Source organism: Lithobates pipiens, unplaced genomic scaffold, assembly GCF_037356315.1.
Source record: "Lithobates pipiens isolate NorthernLeopardFrog02 unplaced genomic scaffold, aLitPip1_a1.2 Scaffold_8, whole genome shotgun sequence".
Lineage (NCBI taxonomy): Eukaryota > Metazoa > Chordata > Amphibia > Anura > Ranidae > Lithobates > Lithobates pipiens.
This window is the reverse complement of record NW_027507903.1, coordinates 241,656,407-241,672,079: the sequence shown is the minus strand read 5'-3', so window position 1 is coordinate 241,672,079 and position 15,673 is coordinate 241,656,407. Positions and strand designations below refer to the sequence as shown.

Sequence of the window (15,673 nt, the reverse complement as noted above, 5' to 3'; positions counted from 1 at the left end):
GGTGAAAAAGTTTTGCACACTCAGTCAGTGTCTGCGACACAAGTACAGATGCCAGTACTGGTTGCACAGCTGACCCCACAAACGTAAACAGGGAATGAACCACTGCCTCGGCCTTCCTGTCCGTGAGATCCTTAAATGCAGGAGTCCCCTCAACCGGGATCGTGGTTACTTTATTTAACCTGGATACTGGGGGGCCCATGACCGGAGGAGCCGACCACTTCTCGAGAAGGCTCTTCTCAAAAGGGTAACGCCCCGCCATGTATTTGAGGACCAAAAAGGTCCTTTGCGGGCGACCCCATTCCATGTAAATGAACTTGTCAAAATAAGTCAGATACGGGAACACCTTAGGTGAATGTGCTGGCTTGCGGGGACCCAAAAGAGACCGGTACATCAGCAGAGGGATCCACTGGCTCCTGAATCTTCGGGGTATCACACACAGCTGTGATAAGTGCTCCAACAAGGGGTTTGTCGTGCCCGGACCCGGACGGGGACTCATCCTCACTGTCCGAATGGTCCTGGTCAGCATCATCTGACAAGACAGAGCAAGGGTAACCAGCCTCAGCAGGACCCAAGTCTGCATCAGAGCTCTCCCCAGGGGACGGGGGGCCGGGGCCGCTTTAGTGCACCTTTCTTCCCATGCACCACCTCCATCTTAGCAACAAACGAATTAAGGACCGCTGTCAGGTTGTCCATGGGCACTGCGCAGTCTGCAGGTGACCAGGTTGCAGTTGCCTGGATTTCGGGGGAAGAAACACCAGTTTCTGAAGCCATGCTGACCTCACCCTGTCTGCCACCTGAAGGGGACTTAGGACAGTGACAGTCCCACCCTCCTTGCTGCCGCAGGCTGAGGGGCTCTTTCCCGCCGGACTCACCACCCTGAGGAGTTCTGCGCTGTCCCACAATTAGTGCCTGTAGTCCCTGAGTGCTCCCAAGTGCAGAGGAAACCAAAGCTGTGTCGGTGGCAGTCGCCAGAAATAGTGCCAAACCGTTCTAGAAAATGTGCTCAGGCTTCAAGAAAATGGCCGCCCAGCGTCCAGTATAAAGACAGAAAACACAGGGAAAATGGCTGTGAGAGCACATGAGTCATGCTGCTGCAAGAGAATGCTGAAAACATGTTCAAGCTTCCAGAAAATGGCTGCCAGTGTCCTGAATAGGAGATCACTGGGAAAATAGCCGCTGAAGCCCAGGAAGGCATGCTGCCCTCGCCCACACCTAAAATGGCCGCCAGCAGCTCTATGAGGTACAGAAAGAAAGCGATGACAGAGAACACAGAGCCGCACCAAACAACAGCAGAACCTCACAGGCACCTTCCAGGGGCATAACACACAGGACCCAGGACACCACTAGAGCCAGCCCCCCCATCCCAGGTGAGAGCCCACAAGATAGCCCCTGTATATGCACACATACACCGCTCAGCAGCCACATGTAGCATTCCCCAAGTGGAGAGGGAGGGAAGATAGGGACAGGGAGAGAAGAGAGGGAGGTGAGGGACCCCTGAATCGACCTCCCAGGGAATGCCCAGCTGCTTAGCCCCACTGAGGCAGGGAGAGCTGTACTTACCAGTCCTGAAGAGCTGGGAGACATTGCATTGCAGAACCACTCGTCGTGACCTGCCGAGCATGTAGCTGCGGCCTGAACACGCTCGATGGCTGGACTGGGGAGACTACAAGGATAAGGGTATCCAGGCTGTCACCCAGCCGGCTGTTGATAGCAGATCACATGATCATCATCTTGCGCAAAAAGACAAGCTTCTGCATAACAAAACAAGGACCGATGGGCCCGCAGGGTTCCTAGGTCCTTCTCCTTCACTAGGCAAAATAAAACTGATGACTGCATGGCAGGGTGGAGGGTTGTAGCCCAAGGGACCGCCCCCCTGGAGAGAACTGAGAGGTTCTGAGTGTTGTGTTACAACTAATGCCTAGTATTCTCCTAGTGATAAGGCTAACAACTCAATGAGTTGTTAGCCTTAGTTAGTTGTCAGAATGAAAGTGAGGAGCTGTGTCAGTCGGTGAATATAAGAGAAATATTTATTTTCATTTATTTATTAAAGGTACTTATATTGTGGCGTCAAATCACACAGCACCTTTCACATATATATTATACATTCACATCAGTCCCTGCCCTCAAGGATCTTACAATCTAAGGTCCCTAACTCACATTCATACATACACATACTATGGCTAATTTAGACAGGAGTCAATTAACCTACCAGCATTTCTTTGGAGTGTGGGAGGAAACTGGAGTACCCGATGGAAGCCCATGCAGGCACAGGGAGAACATGCAAACTCTATGCTGTTAGTACCGTGGTTATAATAAGCACTTTTATTCTCTACTTAATGGACTCATTGTCGCATGTCACATTATATAATATACTAAATCTGTGTGCATGATTTTTTTTTTCTACAGCACTTATCAAGGTAAATGACAATCTGCTTTATACTACAGTGCAAAAAGTGCACTGTTGCAACAAAGATACAGAGAAGCCATGCACGACATATGCTACAAAATGTAATTTCCCCTTTAAAGAGAGCCTGTTGCCAAAACATTTATTTCAACAGCAATCTTCCCATTAAATTATATGTGAATCTAAATATTTTTGCCATTTTTTTTTTACTTGTAAAAACCTTCATTGTTCAGACATCCAAAAACCTTGAGAATGTTGCTGGGTAATGTCGACTGCCCCAGCAGTGCCAGAGCTGTCACTCAAGAGACACTATATAGCAGTGGTGTCAAACTCAATTTCATTGTGGGCCACATCAGCAGTATGATTGCCCTGAAAGGGCCGGTTGCATCCGGGGTGCATTAAGAAGTATATTACGTACAGAGTGAGGAGTTCAGGGGTGCACTACATACAGAGTGCAGGGTTTAGAGGTGTGCTACATACAGAGTGCAGAGTTCAGAGTTGCTCTATGTACAAAGTGCAGAGTTCAGGATTGTGTTATATACAGAGTGAAGAGTTCAAGAGTGCGCTACGTACAGAGTGCAGGGTTTAGATGTGCACGAAGTACAGAATGCAGGGTTTAGGGGTGTGCTACATGCAGCGTTCAGGAGTGTGTTATGTACAGAGTGCAGCATTCAGGGGTGCCCTATGTACAGAGTGCCGAGCTCAGGAGTGCATTGTGTACAGAGTGCAGAGTTCTGGGGTACGATATGTTCAGAGGGCAGAGTTCAGGGGTGTGATACGTACAGAGTACAGAGTTTAGGGGGGCACTACATACAGAATGCAAGGTTCAGGAGTGCATTTGCACAGTGTGCTGAGTTCAGGAGTATGCTATGTACAGAGTGCAGGGTTTAGGAGTGCACTATGCACAGTGCACAACCCCAAAAGCAATCTGCCCCCAAAGCTTCCTAGCATCTCTGCTTTCTCCTACCTGGCACAGTTCTAGTACCTCCCTGTGTAGGTGGCTCTACCTTGCCTTGCAGGGAGATTGTTCTCTTTCTCTGGAGATGAGTGCGTGCAGGGAATTGCTAAATCCGGGAGCCACTGAGAGCAAAGTTGTCCCTTGTAAACACAGGAGGCTTCTGTCTTTAAAAGTGACAGCAGGCAGCGGGAGCCAGAGGTGGTGGAATGGAGTTTTCACCACATTCTGGCTGCAAAACTGGGTGGGAGTGCAACTTAAGGCATGGGAAGCCAGATTTGGCCAGGAGGCTTTATATTTGACATATGTGTTCTATAGTATTCCCCCTTGCTCCTCCCCTACAGTAATAAAAGGCTATGTATTGATTTGAAGGGAGAAGTGAAAGCTTAGCCAGTACAGACAGTAATTAGACACTCACAGAAGAGGAGAGGGCTATGACATGCAAGGAGAGAGGGGGCTATTCTAGGAAATGGATTATTCCCGGAGCAGACAAATTTTCTAGCAAGTTCAAAAGCACATTACAACTGAATAATAAAACTATTTGTGGAAAGGAAAAAATATTAAATGCAAGCTTTAATTGTTTTTCTGTGCTTTTATCTGGAATTTTTAAGTTGGTGACAGCGGCTCTAAACTTTTATGACCCATCTTATTTAGAAATGATTTTGCTCATTAGAAATTGAAACCAGCAACATCAGAAATAGTTAATGTATTTGATTTGATTTAAGAATTAATTTGTTAAAAATTTTACTTAAAGCACAGTCACTCCAACCAAAGTAGGAGCAAGACTAGTGATGACTCCTGGTCACTGAAGAGCACTACAGATGGTCCCCCTGATTTTGGTAACAGAAATTACATTTTGTTCCCCCATACATTTCAGTGGCTGAATATTTAGAGTTTCAGGGACAAAATCTGGGATATTTTGCAGTTAGAAACAGAACTGTAAAAATTGGGGATTGTCCCTAAAATTAGGAGTAACCCTAAGATGCAGAACACTGCACTGTTCCTGGGCTGCTCCTTATACTTCTGAAGATACTATCTATGACTATGTAGCTATGGAATGTAGCTTGGCTTGAGTTTTGGATCCTACGCGTTTGAGGTGAATCCTGTGGGTTCGAAATTTGGGGTCCAGGCAAATTTATGGTGACTTTTACAGCCTGCAAGGGCCTTTGAACATCGATCAGCTGTTTTTTGAAAAGCCAAAAATGTTATGTTTTTTTTTATGTGCCATTCCACTCAATATAAAACTGGGGGCACACAGCAGTCTTAGGATTGGTGTCAGTGTACTGGAAGCCAATGAAAGGAAAGGACAGGGTAAGCTATCTGGTATCCGTTATCCAGCAGACAGGACTATTCCAGCACAACGCAAGGCATCATGTTAGTCTCTTCTGAAAACAATGCATTTCTTATGTCTGTCTATGCAGCAAAATGCTCAATTTGATGGGGCAGATTTACAGTATTCTAAGAATAGAGATGGTTCATTTAAAATTGAAAAGTTTAGAAAAATTAGGTGAAGCTGTGTTAATTTGTCCAACCAATTCCAAGGGAAATAAAAAATTTCTTTTTGCACATGATTGGACAATGGAAGTAAACAGTTTTTTTCCCCAAGATCAGTGAACTTTCGCTTTACAAAGTAAGCAAACTCTCCCCCCACTTGCATCACCTAATAAAATAATTCGATTTTTCTATTCATTCACCACTTGCTATATTCCAGCGCAGTTCTAAATTTGCCAGGTTGTTAGCCAGCAACACTTCTCAATCTTAACCTTTTCAGTATAAAGGACAATGATGTTCTTTACTCACATGGTGCACTTACCACTAAAATCACACACGATTCTGCAATGGGAAGATCTTCTATTTCAACATCCCGATCCTCTGAAGCCAGCAGATTAAGGGCTTGGTTGTGAGATGATCGGGGGAAAGCGGATTTCATATAAAGTGCAGGAAAAAGTTTACTGCCTTTCAGGTTGGATGGAGAGTGAAAATTGTGTTCAGGCATTTTCTGTCTTTCTAGGTCCAAACTTTTCTCAATACTTTGCACATGACTGTAAATAAACCTGGACTTCCCGTTCTTCCTTTCGCGGATGGCCAAGAAATTATCATTGTCTCCAGAGAAGCACTCTGTTAGGGCAAAAGGCAGAATAAAACATATTATTGTACTTAAGAAATAAAAAGCCCTGGCTCCTTTTTTTTTTTTTTGCTACATAAAAAAATAATAAAAACGTATATTTTTTCTTTATAATAAACAGAAAAGTGGAATGCAGAGCAGCTTAAAATCAAAATGATAATTTCAATATTTTTCACTAAAGGTTTTAATGATTTTTTACACAACCTCCAGTGACATTGGTGTAAAATGAACAGCCATGTCTTACAATTAAGCCTGCATTTTTAATCCCTGCCTCCCTAGCACCACTGTTCCATTTTTTCAGGTTAGAAGAGTCTGTGCCACTCTTTACCCCCCCCCCCCCCCCCCCGTGAGCACATACAGATACATAGATAGATAGTGCTTGAACTGTTTCAATCATTTACAAGTGGACTTGCCAGTAAATATCACTTTCTACAATACTTCCAATTGTTTAGAATTCACCTTATTATATAGCACCATTGAAAGACCTTGTGATTGTAGCAATTAGGAAGCAGATAACTAATGAATGCCAGAAGCATGGAGTCAATGGAATAGGCTGTATTTATTTTATGAGACATAGGGAGTTATTTACGACAGGCAAATCCACTTTGCACTAGAAAGTGCAAAATGCACTTGAAATTGCACTGAAAGTACATTTGGAAGTACAGTTGCTGTAAATCTGACGGGTAGATCTGAAATGAGGGGAAGCTCTGCTGATTTTATAATCCAATTATGTGCAAGCTAAAATGCTGTTTTTTTATTTATTTTCCTTGCCTGTTCCCCTCGGATCTACATTTAGATAGTAAGCTCTAATGAGCAGGGCCCTCTGATTCCTCTTGTATTAAATTGTAATGTAACTGTAATGTCTGCCCTCATGTTGTAAAGCGCTGCGCAAACTGTTTGTGCTATATAAAACCTGTATTATAATAATAATAATAATAATAATACAGTGACTGCACTTCCAAGTGCACTTTTAGTGCAAATTCAAGTGCACTTTGCACTTTTAGTTTGCCCTTGTAGTGCAAAGTGGATATGCCTTTAGTAAATAACCCCCATAGGGCGGATCTGTGTTTGAGCCTAACGGCTGTGAAGGACAGCAGTAGCGGACTGTCCTATGTCAAATGTATGGATGTTGGGAAGAGGCTAAAATTGATGTAGCGATCATTTCTCATCTAGTTAACATTCTAGCCCATAAGAAGGCATCTGGAAGAAGCTATTGTGCCCTATCAGTACTAATGATGGCCAGGGTCCAACCACCACAGAGGTAGACTGCCCACTTTGTGGCTGGAAGGGCAGGTAAACTACTGACTTAGCGGTGGCCCGGTCTTCTGTCGCCACTGTCGCCGTCTTCTGTTCTTCTCTTCTCTTCAGATGTTGCCTCATCGCTGCCTCTGCTCACAATGGAGGCAGCGACAAGGCAACATCTGAAGAGAAGAGAAGAACAGAAAACGGCAACAGCGGCGACAGAAGACGGGGCCACCGCTTATAAAAGAGCTAGAAGAAGGTGCGGTGGCCCGGCAAGAAGAACCGAAGAGGGGGACAAGACCCCCGAAGTCGGAAGAAGAGGGCGAGGTGGCGAAGAAGAAAGCCAGGCTCCTCTGCTAGCAAAAGAGCTAGCAGAAGATAGCGGAGGAGTCTGGCGAGAAGACCCCGGAAGACGGACAGAAGACTCCCGGAGCTGTGCAATAAACTATTTTAACCCTTGTGTGTTGTGTTTTTTTTTTACTTTTTTTTACAGGTGAATGGGTAGGGGTACATTGTACCCCATACTCATTCACATAGGGTGGGGGGCCGGTATCCGGGGCCCCCTTATTAAAGGGGGCTCCCGGATTCCGATAAGCCCCCCGCCCGCAGACCCCGACAACCAACGGCCAGGGTTGTCGGGAAGAGGCCCTTGTCCTCATCAAAATGGGGACAAGGTGCTTTGGGGTGGGGGGCCGTGCGGCCCCCCCTTCCCCAAGGCACCCCCTCATGTTGAGGGCCCGCGGCCTGGTACGGCTCGGGGCGCTCGCTTGTCCCCACCCCCTTTCCTGGCCGGCCCGGGTAGCGTGCTCGGATAAGGGTCTGATATGGACCTAGGGGGGGGCCCCACGCCGATTTTTCGGCGTAGGGGTTCCCCTTTAAGTCCATACAGGTGACGGGGCCAGCGATGCCTCCTTCACTGGCCCTGGCTACCTGGAGATGCGCTCAAAATGAGCGGACTTTTCTCCGGGCGGGAAAACTCCGTTCATTTCAAAAGTACGGCGGACTGGCACACACACGGCCGGATTGTCCGCCGAAATGCGAGTCCGGCGGACAGATTGGAGTGCAAAAATACTTTCTTAGTCCGCCGGACTTTTGGGTAAAAAAAGTCCGGCGGAGCCTACACATGGGGGGAATTGTCCGGCGGACTTGACTCCGCCGGACTTTTCCACCGGATTGTTTGATCGTGTGTACTAGGCATTAAACTACTCAGTTCTACATTTCTGGGGATGGGGCGGGTGGTTTGGAGGTACAAAGAATACTTTTCCACCAAAAAATGCAAGAAAAATGAGACTTGATGCTAGTTTTATTAGGAGCATCATAGGACCGGTGACAACCTATTGCAATTTTACAAATGGAATATTTGATTAATAGAGTACTTTTTGGTTTGGATAGGGCCCAGTATTTTTTATTTTAATATCATTTATTTGATTTATCATTTATGATTACATTTTACTGAATATACAGTACATTGTGTTAGTTCAGTATGAGTAATTGTTTGAATTAGGTGTTTCTGTGTGTGGCATAGTAGAATCCACTATAGCAGGGAAATGCAATTAGCGGACCTCCAGCTGTTGCAGAACTACAAGTCCCATGAGGCATAGCAAGACTCTGACAGCCACAAGCATGACACCCAGAGGCAGAGCATGATGGGACTTGTAGTTTTGCAACAGCTGGAGGTCCGCTAATTGCATATCCGTGCACTATAGGGAAGAAGGATAAATTATATTAAAAGGTATAATTTTGAGAAATTGGACCAGTGCACTATAGATCCAGGGACTTCCACGTGTTTTTTTATATTTTGCACTTAATAAAATCATGGTAATGCACTAAGTCTCTGCACCCTTCTCTTTTGTTTGTTTATTGTTTTTCTAGATTCCCTGATCTTGTGAGGACAGCATTGGCAGTACATTTCCATTTTGGCAAAGGTCTAATGGATATCATCTTGCATCATTTGTTTAGTTTCTCAAGTATCCCTGAGCGCTACTGTGTCAAAGTGTTGACAAACAATTGCACTGCGAGAGACAATAAGACCCAAGCCACATTGGCAGGTAAGGTGGCAATATGGAACCTTACAGTTAGAAATGTGACTTGAAGGAGGCTATGGGGTTGATTTACTAAAACTGGAGAGTGTAAAACCTGGTGCAGCTGTGTTTATGACAGACAATCACCTTCTAACTTTACCTTGTTCAATTAACCACTTGCCTACTGGACACTTTTACCCCTTCCCGCCCAGGCCAATTTTCAGATTTCGCACTTTGAATGACAATTGCGCAGTCATGCAGCGCTGTCCCTAAACACAATTTTATATATTTTTTTTGAGACAGATAGAGCTTTCTTCTGGTGATATTTGATCACCACTTGGTTTTTTATTTTTTGCTAAAAAAAAAAGAAAATAGACCAAATATTTTGAAAAAACTAAAAAGTTTTTCTTAGTTTCTATTATAAAATTTTGTAAATAAGTATTTTTTTCCTTCACTGATGTGCACTGATGAGGCTGCACTGATGGGCACAAATAGGCTGCACTGATGAGGTGGCACTGATGGGCACTGATATACAGCGCTAATGAGCAGTGATAGGCGGCACTGATGGACACTGACAGGTGGCACTGATGGGCACTAATAGGCGGCACTGATGGGCACTGAAAGGCGGACAGGATAGGCAGCACTGATGGGCATTGTTTGGTGGCCCTGATGGGTGGCACTGTTGGTCACTGATGGGCGGCACTGATGAGCAGGCACTGATGGGCACTGACTGGCATCACTGCTGGGCACTGTTGGGGCTGCACTGATAATTAGGGCACTGATGATCAGTACCCTGATCATCTGTGCAGATCACCCCTGTGAGGAAAAGCCGCTAATTGTCTCTCCTCTCCTCACCTGCTGTCAGTGTGAGGAGAGGAATGTCGATAATCTGCATTTCCTTGTTTATGTGTGATCAGCTGTGATTGGACATAGTTGATTACATGGTTAAAGAGTCTCGTCTCTTGGTAATTATGTTTGTAGTAACTCTGAGGTATACGACACAAAGAACGTGTTAAAATACTTTTGTTGCTAAGGAAATACACCTGTAAAGTTATGTAAAGACAATATTGATCAATGTCTGTATGTATCTATAACCTGATACAGAATGTCTGTTTTGTTGAAATTTAAATAAACTTTATGTTAAAAAAAAAGAGCCTGTTCATTGGCTCTTTTTATCGAGATCGGTGATGCGCTGTGTCCCAGGGACAGAGTACATCTCCGATCGCCACGCTACACACCCCACGTCCCAGAACAAGAGAGCCACCTTGTGCCCGTAATTTCACAATGGTGTCTTTAAAACTTGTCAGAAGTGATTCATGCTGTTAGAGGAATGAAGCAGCAGACAGAAATTACACTTAGTGCTCATAATTGAGACAAGTGCTCACTATAGATGATATGATTTGTTCACATTTCATGTCTGAGGTTTACAATCACTTTATCCTCCCTGGCGGTATGATTATTTCAGATTTTAGGTGCTGAAAGTGTTACAATTATTTTACATGGAAATTTGGCATTTTATATTGTAGGCCTGTAATTCTTAGAAATAATTCACTTAAATCTGTCCAAACAAGAATCGAATAGACATCCCCGGTATGATAAAATTTGAAATATGAAATCATAAATTATAATATAATATATAAAATAAATAACTATAAATAATTATAACAAATAATAATATAATAATAATGAAAATTATTCAATAATGTAATTAAATCAAAAACACTGAAATATGATGAGTTGCAGAATTATCACTGTCATTACTTTTAGTGTTTGATGATGAATTTCCCCACAAATTACTATCGCTCAATTCTCTGAGTGATTCTAATTTATTATCGCTGTTTTCTAACTGGTCTATAACCACTTTTGATGTAAACGGACACTTTTTGGTTGCTATGGACAATTTCCATTTTCCAGGCATAAAGAACAGTATTTATAATACTAAACTGCATGCAGGGCACTGGAGAAACCACTAGGGAAAAGGGGATGTATAATTATTTGATACAGTACTGTAATCTGTAAGATTACATTATACTGTATCTATACTGTGTATTTTACTTTTTGAATTTGGCGCCGAGCTCCTTCCCCGTGCGTCGCAACGCTCCCAGGGAACGGAGCCTGGCGATGTGACAGATCGAGTGGAGGACGGCTCGCTCGTACAGCGGGGGGACATCGCTGGATCCAGGGGACAAGGTAAGTAAACCTCTCCAAGCGATGCGGTCCCGAGTCTGGCTCGGGATTACCGCTTATGGTATTTAAATCTCACCCCGAGCCAGACTCGGGAATACCGCCAGGTAGGTTAAGCTTTGACAAAAAAACAAACCTGGAAGCTGATTGGTTTCTATGCTGTTTTAGTAAATCAATCCCTATGTGTCACCCCTGCTATAATAGTCCATGGCAGAAAACCATCACTATGATATACACGTTGTTCTGTTCCCTCAGTTTTGTGTCAGAGAATAAATAGTGCTTCCGCGCAGTGGTAAAGCCCAGTGTTCCTGTCACTTGGATAGGAAAAGATGTTATCATCTGGATATGGCAGTACTTTGGATCCCATGCTTATAATATGCTGCTGAAAGCCTTTGACAGCATCTTTATTTATTTTTTGCCATCTGTCAGATACAACATTGAAAACACCATTTAAAAATGAATACAAAAACTTTAAAAACTCCTTTGGGTTATTTTCCACATGATCTGTTAAGCAGGATAATTGCATCTTCTAAAGTAAACAGGTGCAAATTGATTATCGCTGCTGGGTAATATGATTGTGTGAGATGTACTGAGAAGCAATTCATAGCTTAGAACAAAAACTGTACTGTACTATCCACCCACTTACCCCACAACGATAAATCCCATCATGCCGTCTTTCATTTTTCTTGGCTAACATAACTTTTTTTGACATATTTGTTATTAGTAAGCCACTGAAAGTGTAAATGATAACAGAAAATAAACAAATATGTGTAAGATGAGTTTTTCTAATTAACAATTTTATGGTGAAATCGTGGTGCACTGTGTATCCTCGGTAATCATAAAAGGAATTAATGAGACCACGACACAAATAAGTTACTGCTTAAATATCAGCACATTTCACTCTTCCTTACATGCAAAGATAAAGCATGCACGGGATTGGTACAAAATATTACTGTAATAAAAAAGAGCTACGGGACAGCATTAAAATGAAATAACAAATCAACAAACCTAATAAGACGCTGACTTAATGATAGAAATTAGAGATGCTTCAGATTCAGCCTAATAAATGAATGTTTTAATTGGGTTACATTACTTGAAAACACAAACTACAAAATATACATGCGCTCAGGATATAAATGTGTCCCTTTATCATTTTGCAAAGTGTCCATTATTTTCGATGTATGAATCAGCAATGTATGTATTCTTGTACTTGAGTTTTAATCCATTTAGTTGCCAGAGCCTTTATATCATTTTTTTGCACACAAGTAAAAAATTATTTTAGGTTGGAAGATTACTTAAAACTCCCAAAACATTACAAGCATACCCCGCTTTTAAGTACACAATGGGGGTTATTTACTAAAGCTGGAAATTTCAAAATAAAGCTCACTTCTGCATAGAAACCAATGAGCTTCTAACCCCAGCTTGTACAATTAACCCCCCTGGCGGTATTCCCAAGTCTGGCTCGGGCTGGAATTTCAGTACCGTGAGCGGCAACCCCGAGCCAGACTCGGGATCGCATCGCTGGATACAGGGAGACTTACTTACCTTGTCCCCTCTGGATCCAGCGATGTCCTCCCCGCTGTGTGTGCGAGCCGTCCTCCGCTCGATTCACACAGTGCCCGAGTGCCACCGAGCTCCGTTCCCTGCAACGTTACGACGCATGGGAGCGGAGATCGGCGCCAAATTCAAAAAAGCAAAAATACACAATACACATACAGTACAGATTACAGTACTGTATAAAAAAAAATACACATACCCTTTGTCCCTAGTGGTCTGTCCAGTGACCTGCGTACACTTTTATATTATAAATACAGTTTTTTTCTGCCTGGAATTTGGAGATTGTCCATAGCAACCAAAAAGTGTCCCTTTATGTCAAAAGTGGTTTTAGACCAACTAGAAAACAGTGATAATAAATTAGAATCACTTGCACAATTGAGCGATAGCGATTTGTGGGGAGATCCGTTATCAAACACTAAATCTAATGACAGCGACAATTCTGCAAATGAGCAAATTTCAGTGTTTTTGGATTTGATTACATTATTGAATAATTGTTATTATTATTTATTATCATTATTTATAGTTATTTATTATATTATAAACTTTATCATACCCGGGATGTCTACTAGACTCTGGTTTGGACAGATTTGAGTGAGTTATTCCTAAGAATTGCAGGCTTACAATATAAAACGCCAAATTTCCATGCAAAATAATTGTACCGCTTTCAGCACCTAAAATCAGAAATAATCATACCGCCAGGGAGGTTAAGCTTTGGTAATAAAACCTGGAAGCTCATTAGTTTCTATTCAGAAATGAGCCTGATTTTGCACTTTCCAGCTTTCGTAAATAAACCCCATTGTGTACGTAAAGGTGGGGTATGCCTGTATATACTTTCTGAAAGCAGAGTCCCTAAAGAATAATAAAGTAATAGATACAGATTTTCATGTCACACAATATTAATGCAAGGGTTTATCAAGTGCAAAATGCTAGTAAAATATACAATCCTAATAATTTTGGGGCATACAAACGCAATATATTACTCAATTTTTGGTAAAGTGTAAAAGATGAGGTTGCCCGAGGTAAATAGATATCCAACATGTTAAACCATAAAATTATATGCACCCGTGAAACTGCAACAAACCTTGGTACCTTACATTTTCCATAGGTGATGCTTTAACCACTTCCCGCCTGGCGCACGCCGATGTACATCAGCAGAATGGCATGGAAAGGCAAATGGGCGTACAGGTACGTCCCTTTAAATTTGCCGCCGTGCCATCGCATGCACGCCGGCCGGGACCTCTGTGAGTCGGGTCACGGGTCCCGTGGACTCGAGCGCTGTGGGGATACCTGTGATGGCCTCACAGAGAGGAAGAACGAGGAGATGCTAATGTAAACAACCATCTCCCCGTTCTGCCTAGTGACAGTGACACTGATCTCTGCTTCCTGTCATCAGAAGCAGAGATCAGTGATGTGTCACACACAGCCACGCCCCCCCAGTTAGAAACACACCCCAGGACACACTTAACCCCTACAATGCCCCCAGTGGTTAACCCCTTCACTGCCAGTGTCATTTACACATGAATCAGTGCATTTGTATAGCACCGATTGCTGTATAAATGACAATGGTCCTAAAAATGTGTCAAAAATGTCCGATGTGTCCGCCATAATGTCGCAGTCATAATAAAAATCGCTGATCGCCGCCATTACTAGTGAAAAATAATAAAAATGGCATAAAACTATCCCCTATTTTGTAGACGCTATAACTTTTGTGCAAACCAATCAATAAACGCTTATTGGAAAAAAAAATGACCAAAAATATTTAGAAGAATACGTATCTGCCTAAACTGAGGAAAAAAATATTTTTTTATATATTTTTGAGGGATATTTATTATAGCAAAATTTTAAAAATAATGCGTTTTTTTTCAAAATTGTCTCTCTTTTTTTTTGTTTATAGCGCAAAAAATAAAAATCGTAGGGGTGATCAAATACCACTAAAAGAAAGCTCTATTTGTGAGAAAAAAGGGACATAAATTTTGTTTATGACCCTTGTCGCATGACCGTGCAATTGTCAGTTAAAACGACGCAGTGCCATATTACAAAAAGTGGTCTGGTCTTTGGTCAGCCAAATGGTCCAAGTGGTTAAAAGCCCCTACAAGTTATCAGTTTAGAGTTATCTATAAAGAATGAGCCTAGGAGTATTGCTCTTACTCCAGCATGTGTAGTACAATCAAATTTTTTGTGAGTAGGCACCCCAACGTTCGATTTTACATTCATATGTATGTGCAGGTGAGGGTAGGGCTCAACTTTTTTTTGTGGGGTTTTAACTGCTTGGGTGCCTTATATTTAATTACATAGGAAGAAAATGTGAAAGGTTCTTGTTAAAGCGGTGTTTCACCTGCAAAAATCTTTTTTTTTTAAGTCAGCAGCTACAAACACTGTAGCTGCTGACTTTTAATAAGGACACTTACCTGTCTGAGGTCGATCCATCCATCGGATCCGGTGCAGGCACCGCCATTCTAATCAAGGCAAATAGGCAGCTTTGTGAATGGTCGGCTGTCTTCTGGGACACACACAGGTCCCAGAAGACAGCGGGGGGGGTTCACTGAAGAAGAGGATAAGAGGTCCTGCGCCATGGACCGAATGGATCGGAAGTACAGGCTGTACTTCATAAAAAGGTATGTTAGAAAAGAAAAAAATGTTACTATCCAAAAACAAGGGGTGGAGAGGTGATGTTTCATTTAAGACCACCTCTCAAAAGTGGGTGGAACTCCACTTAAATGAGACAGCAGTGGTCTAAAAGACCCCCGATGTGTCACCTGCCCTCCAGTAAAGTTAATGGAACACAGATCTAGTCCATTAGCTTCTCCAGCCAGACCTGCCAAAGAAAGTGACACCAGATACTGAAATGAATGTTTTACACATGGCTTCAGTGTCCATAGTAGGAAGGAGAGATCATACAAAAGGAGATTAATTGATCTCCCTCCCTCCTCTTGATTAAATCTTTATTCATAACACTGAGAGGGGAAGAGCAAAGGTCTCAAATGTATTGTTTACAATTGTGATCACCGTGGCTGGCTATCTCAGTGATCACAAGGCATAGAACTATTCTGATTGGCTCTGTACATGTTGCCTGTCATCTGCACCGAGATCATAGGCATTATCTTTATTAGTACAATGTCTATGTATGTATCTATCCAGTATATGTGTCTTAACCCCTGCAATCATCTTTTCAAGGTCTGTAGAGA

At 42.7% G+C, this 15,673-nt stretch overlaps 1 protein-coding gene across 1 annotated transcript in view; it reads right to left on the bottom strand.

Moving 5' to 3' along the window:
- The window catches only part of PTPRR (protein tyrosine phosphatase receptor type R), a 304,723-nt gene that overhangs the window by 265,363 nt on the left and 23,687 nt on the right, over positions 1-15,673 (bottom strand). The window contains exon 2 of the mRNA XM_077468720.1: positions 5,173-5,477. Within this exon, the coding sequence (XP_077324846.1) occupies positions 5,173-5,477 (305 nt within the window). The remainder of the gene's footprint in view (positions 1-5,172; positions 5,478-15,673) is intronic.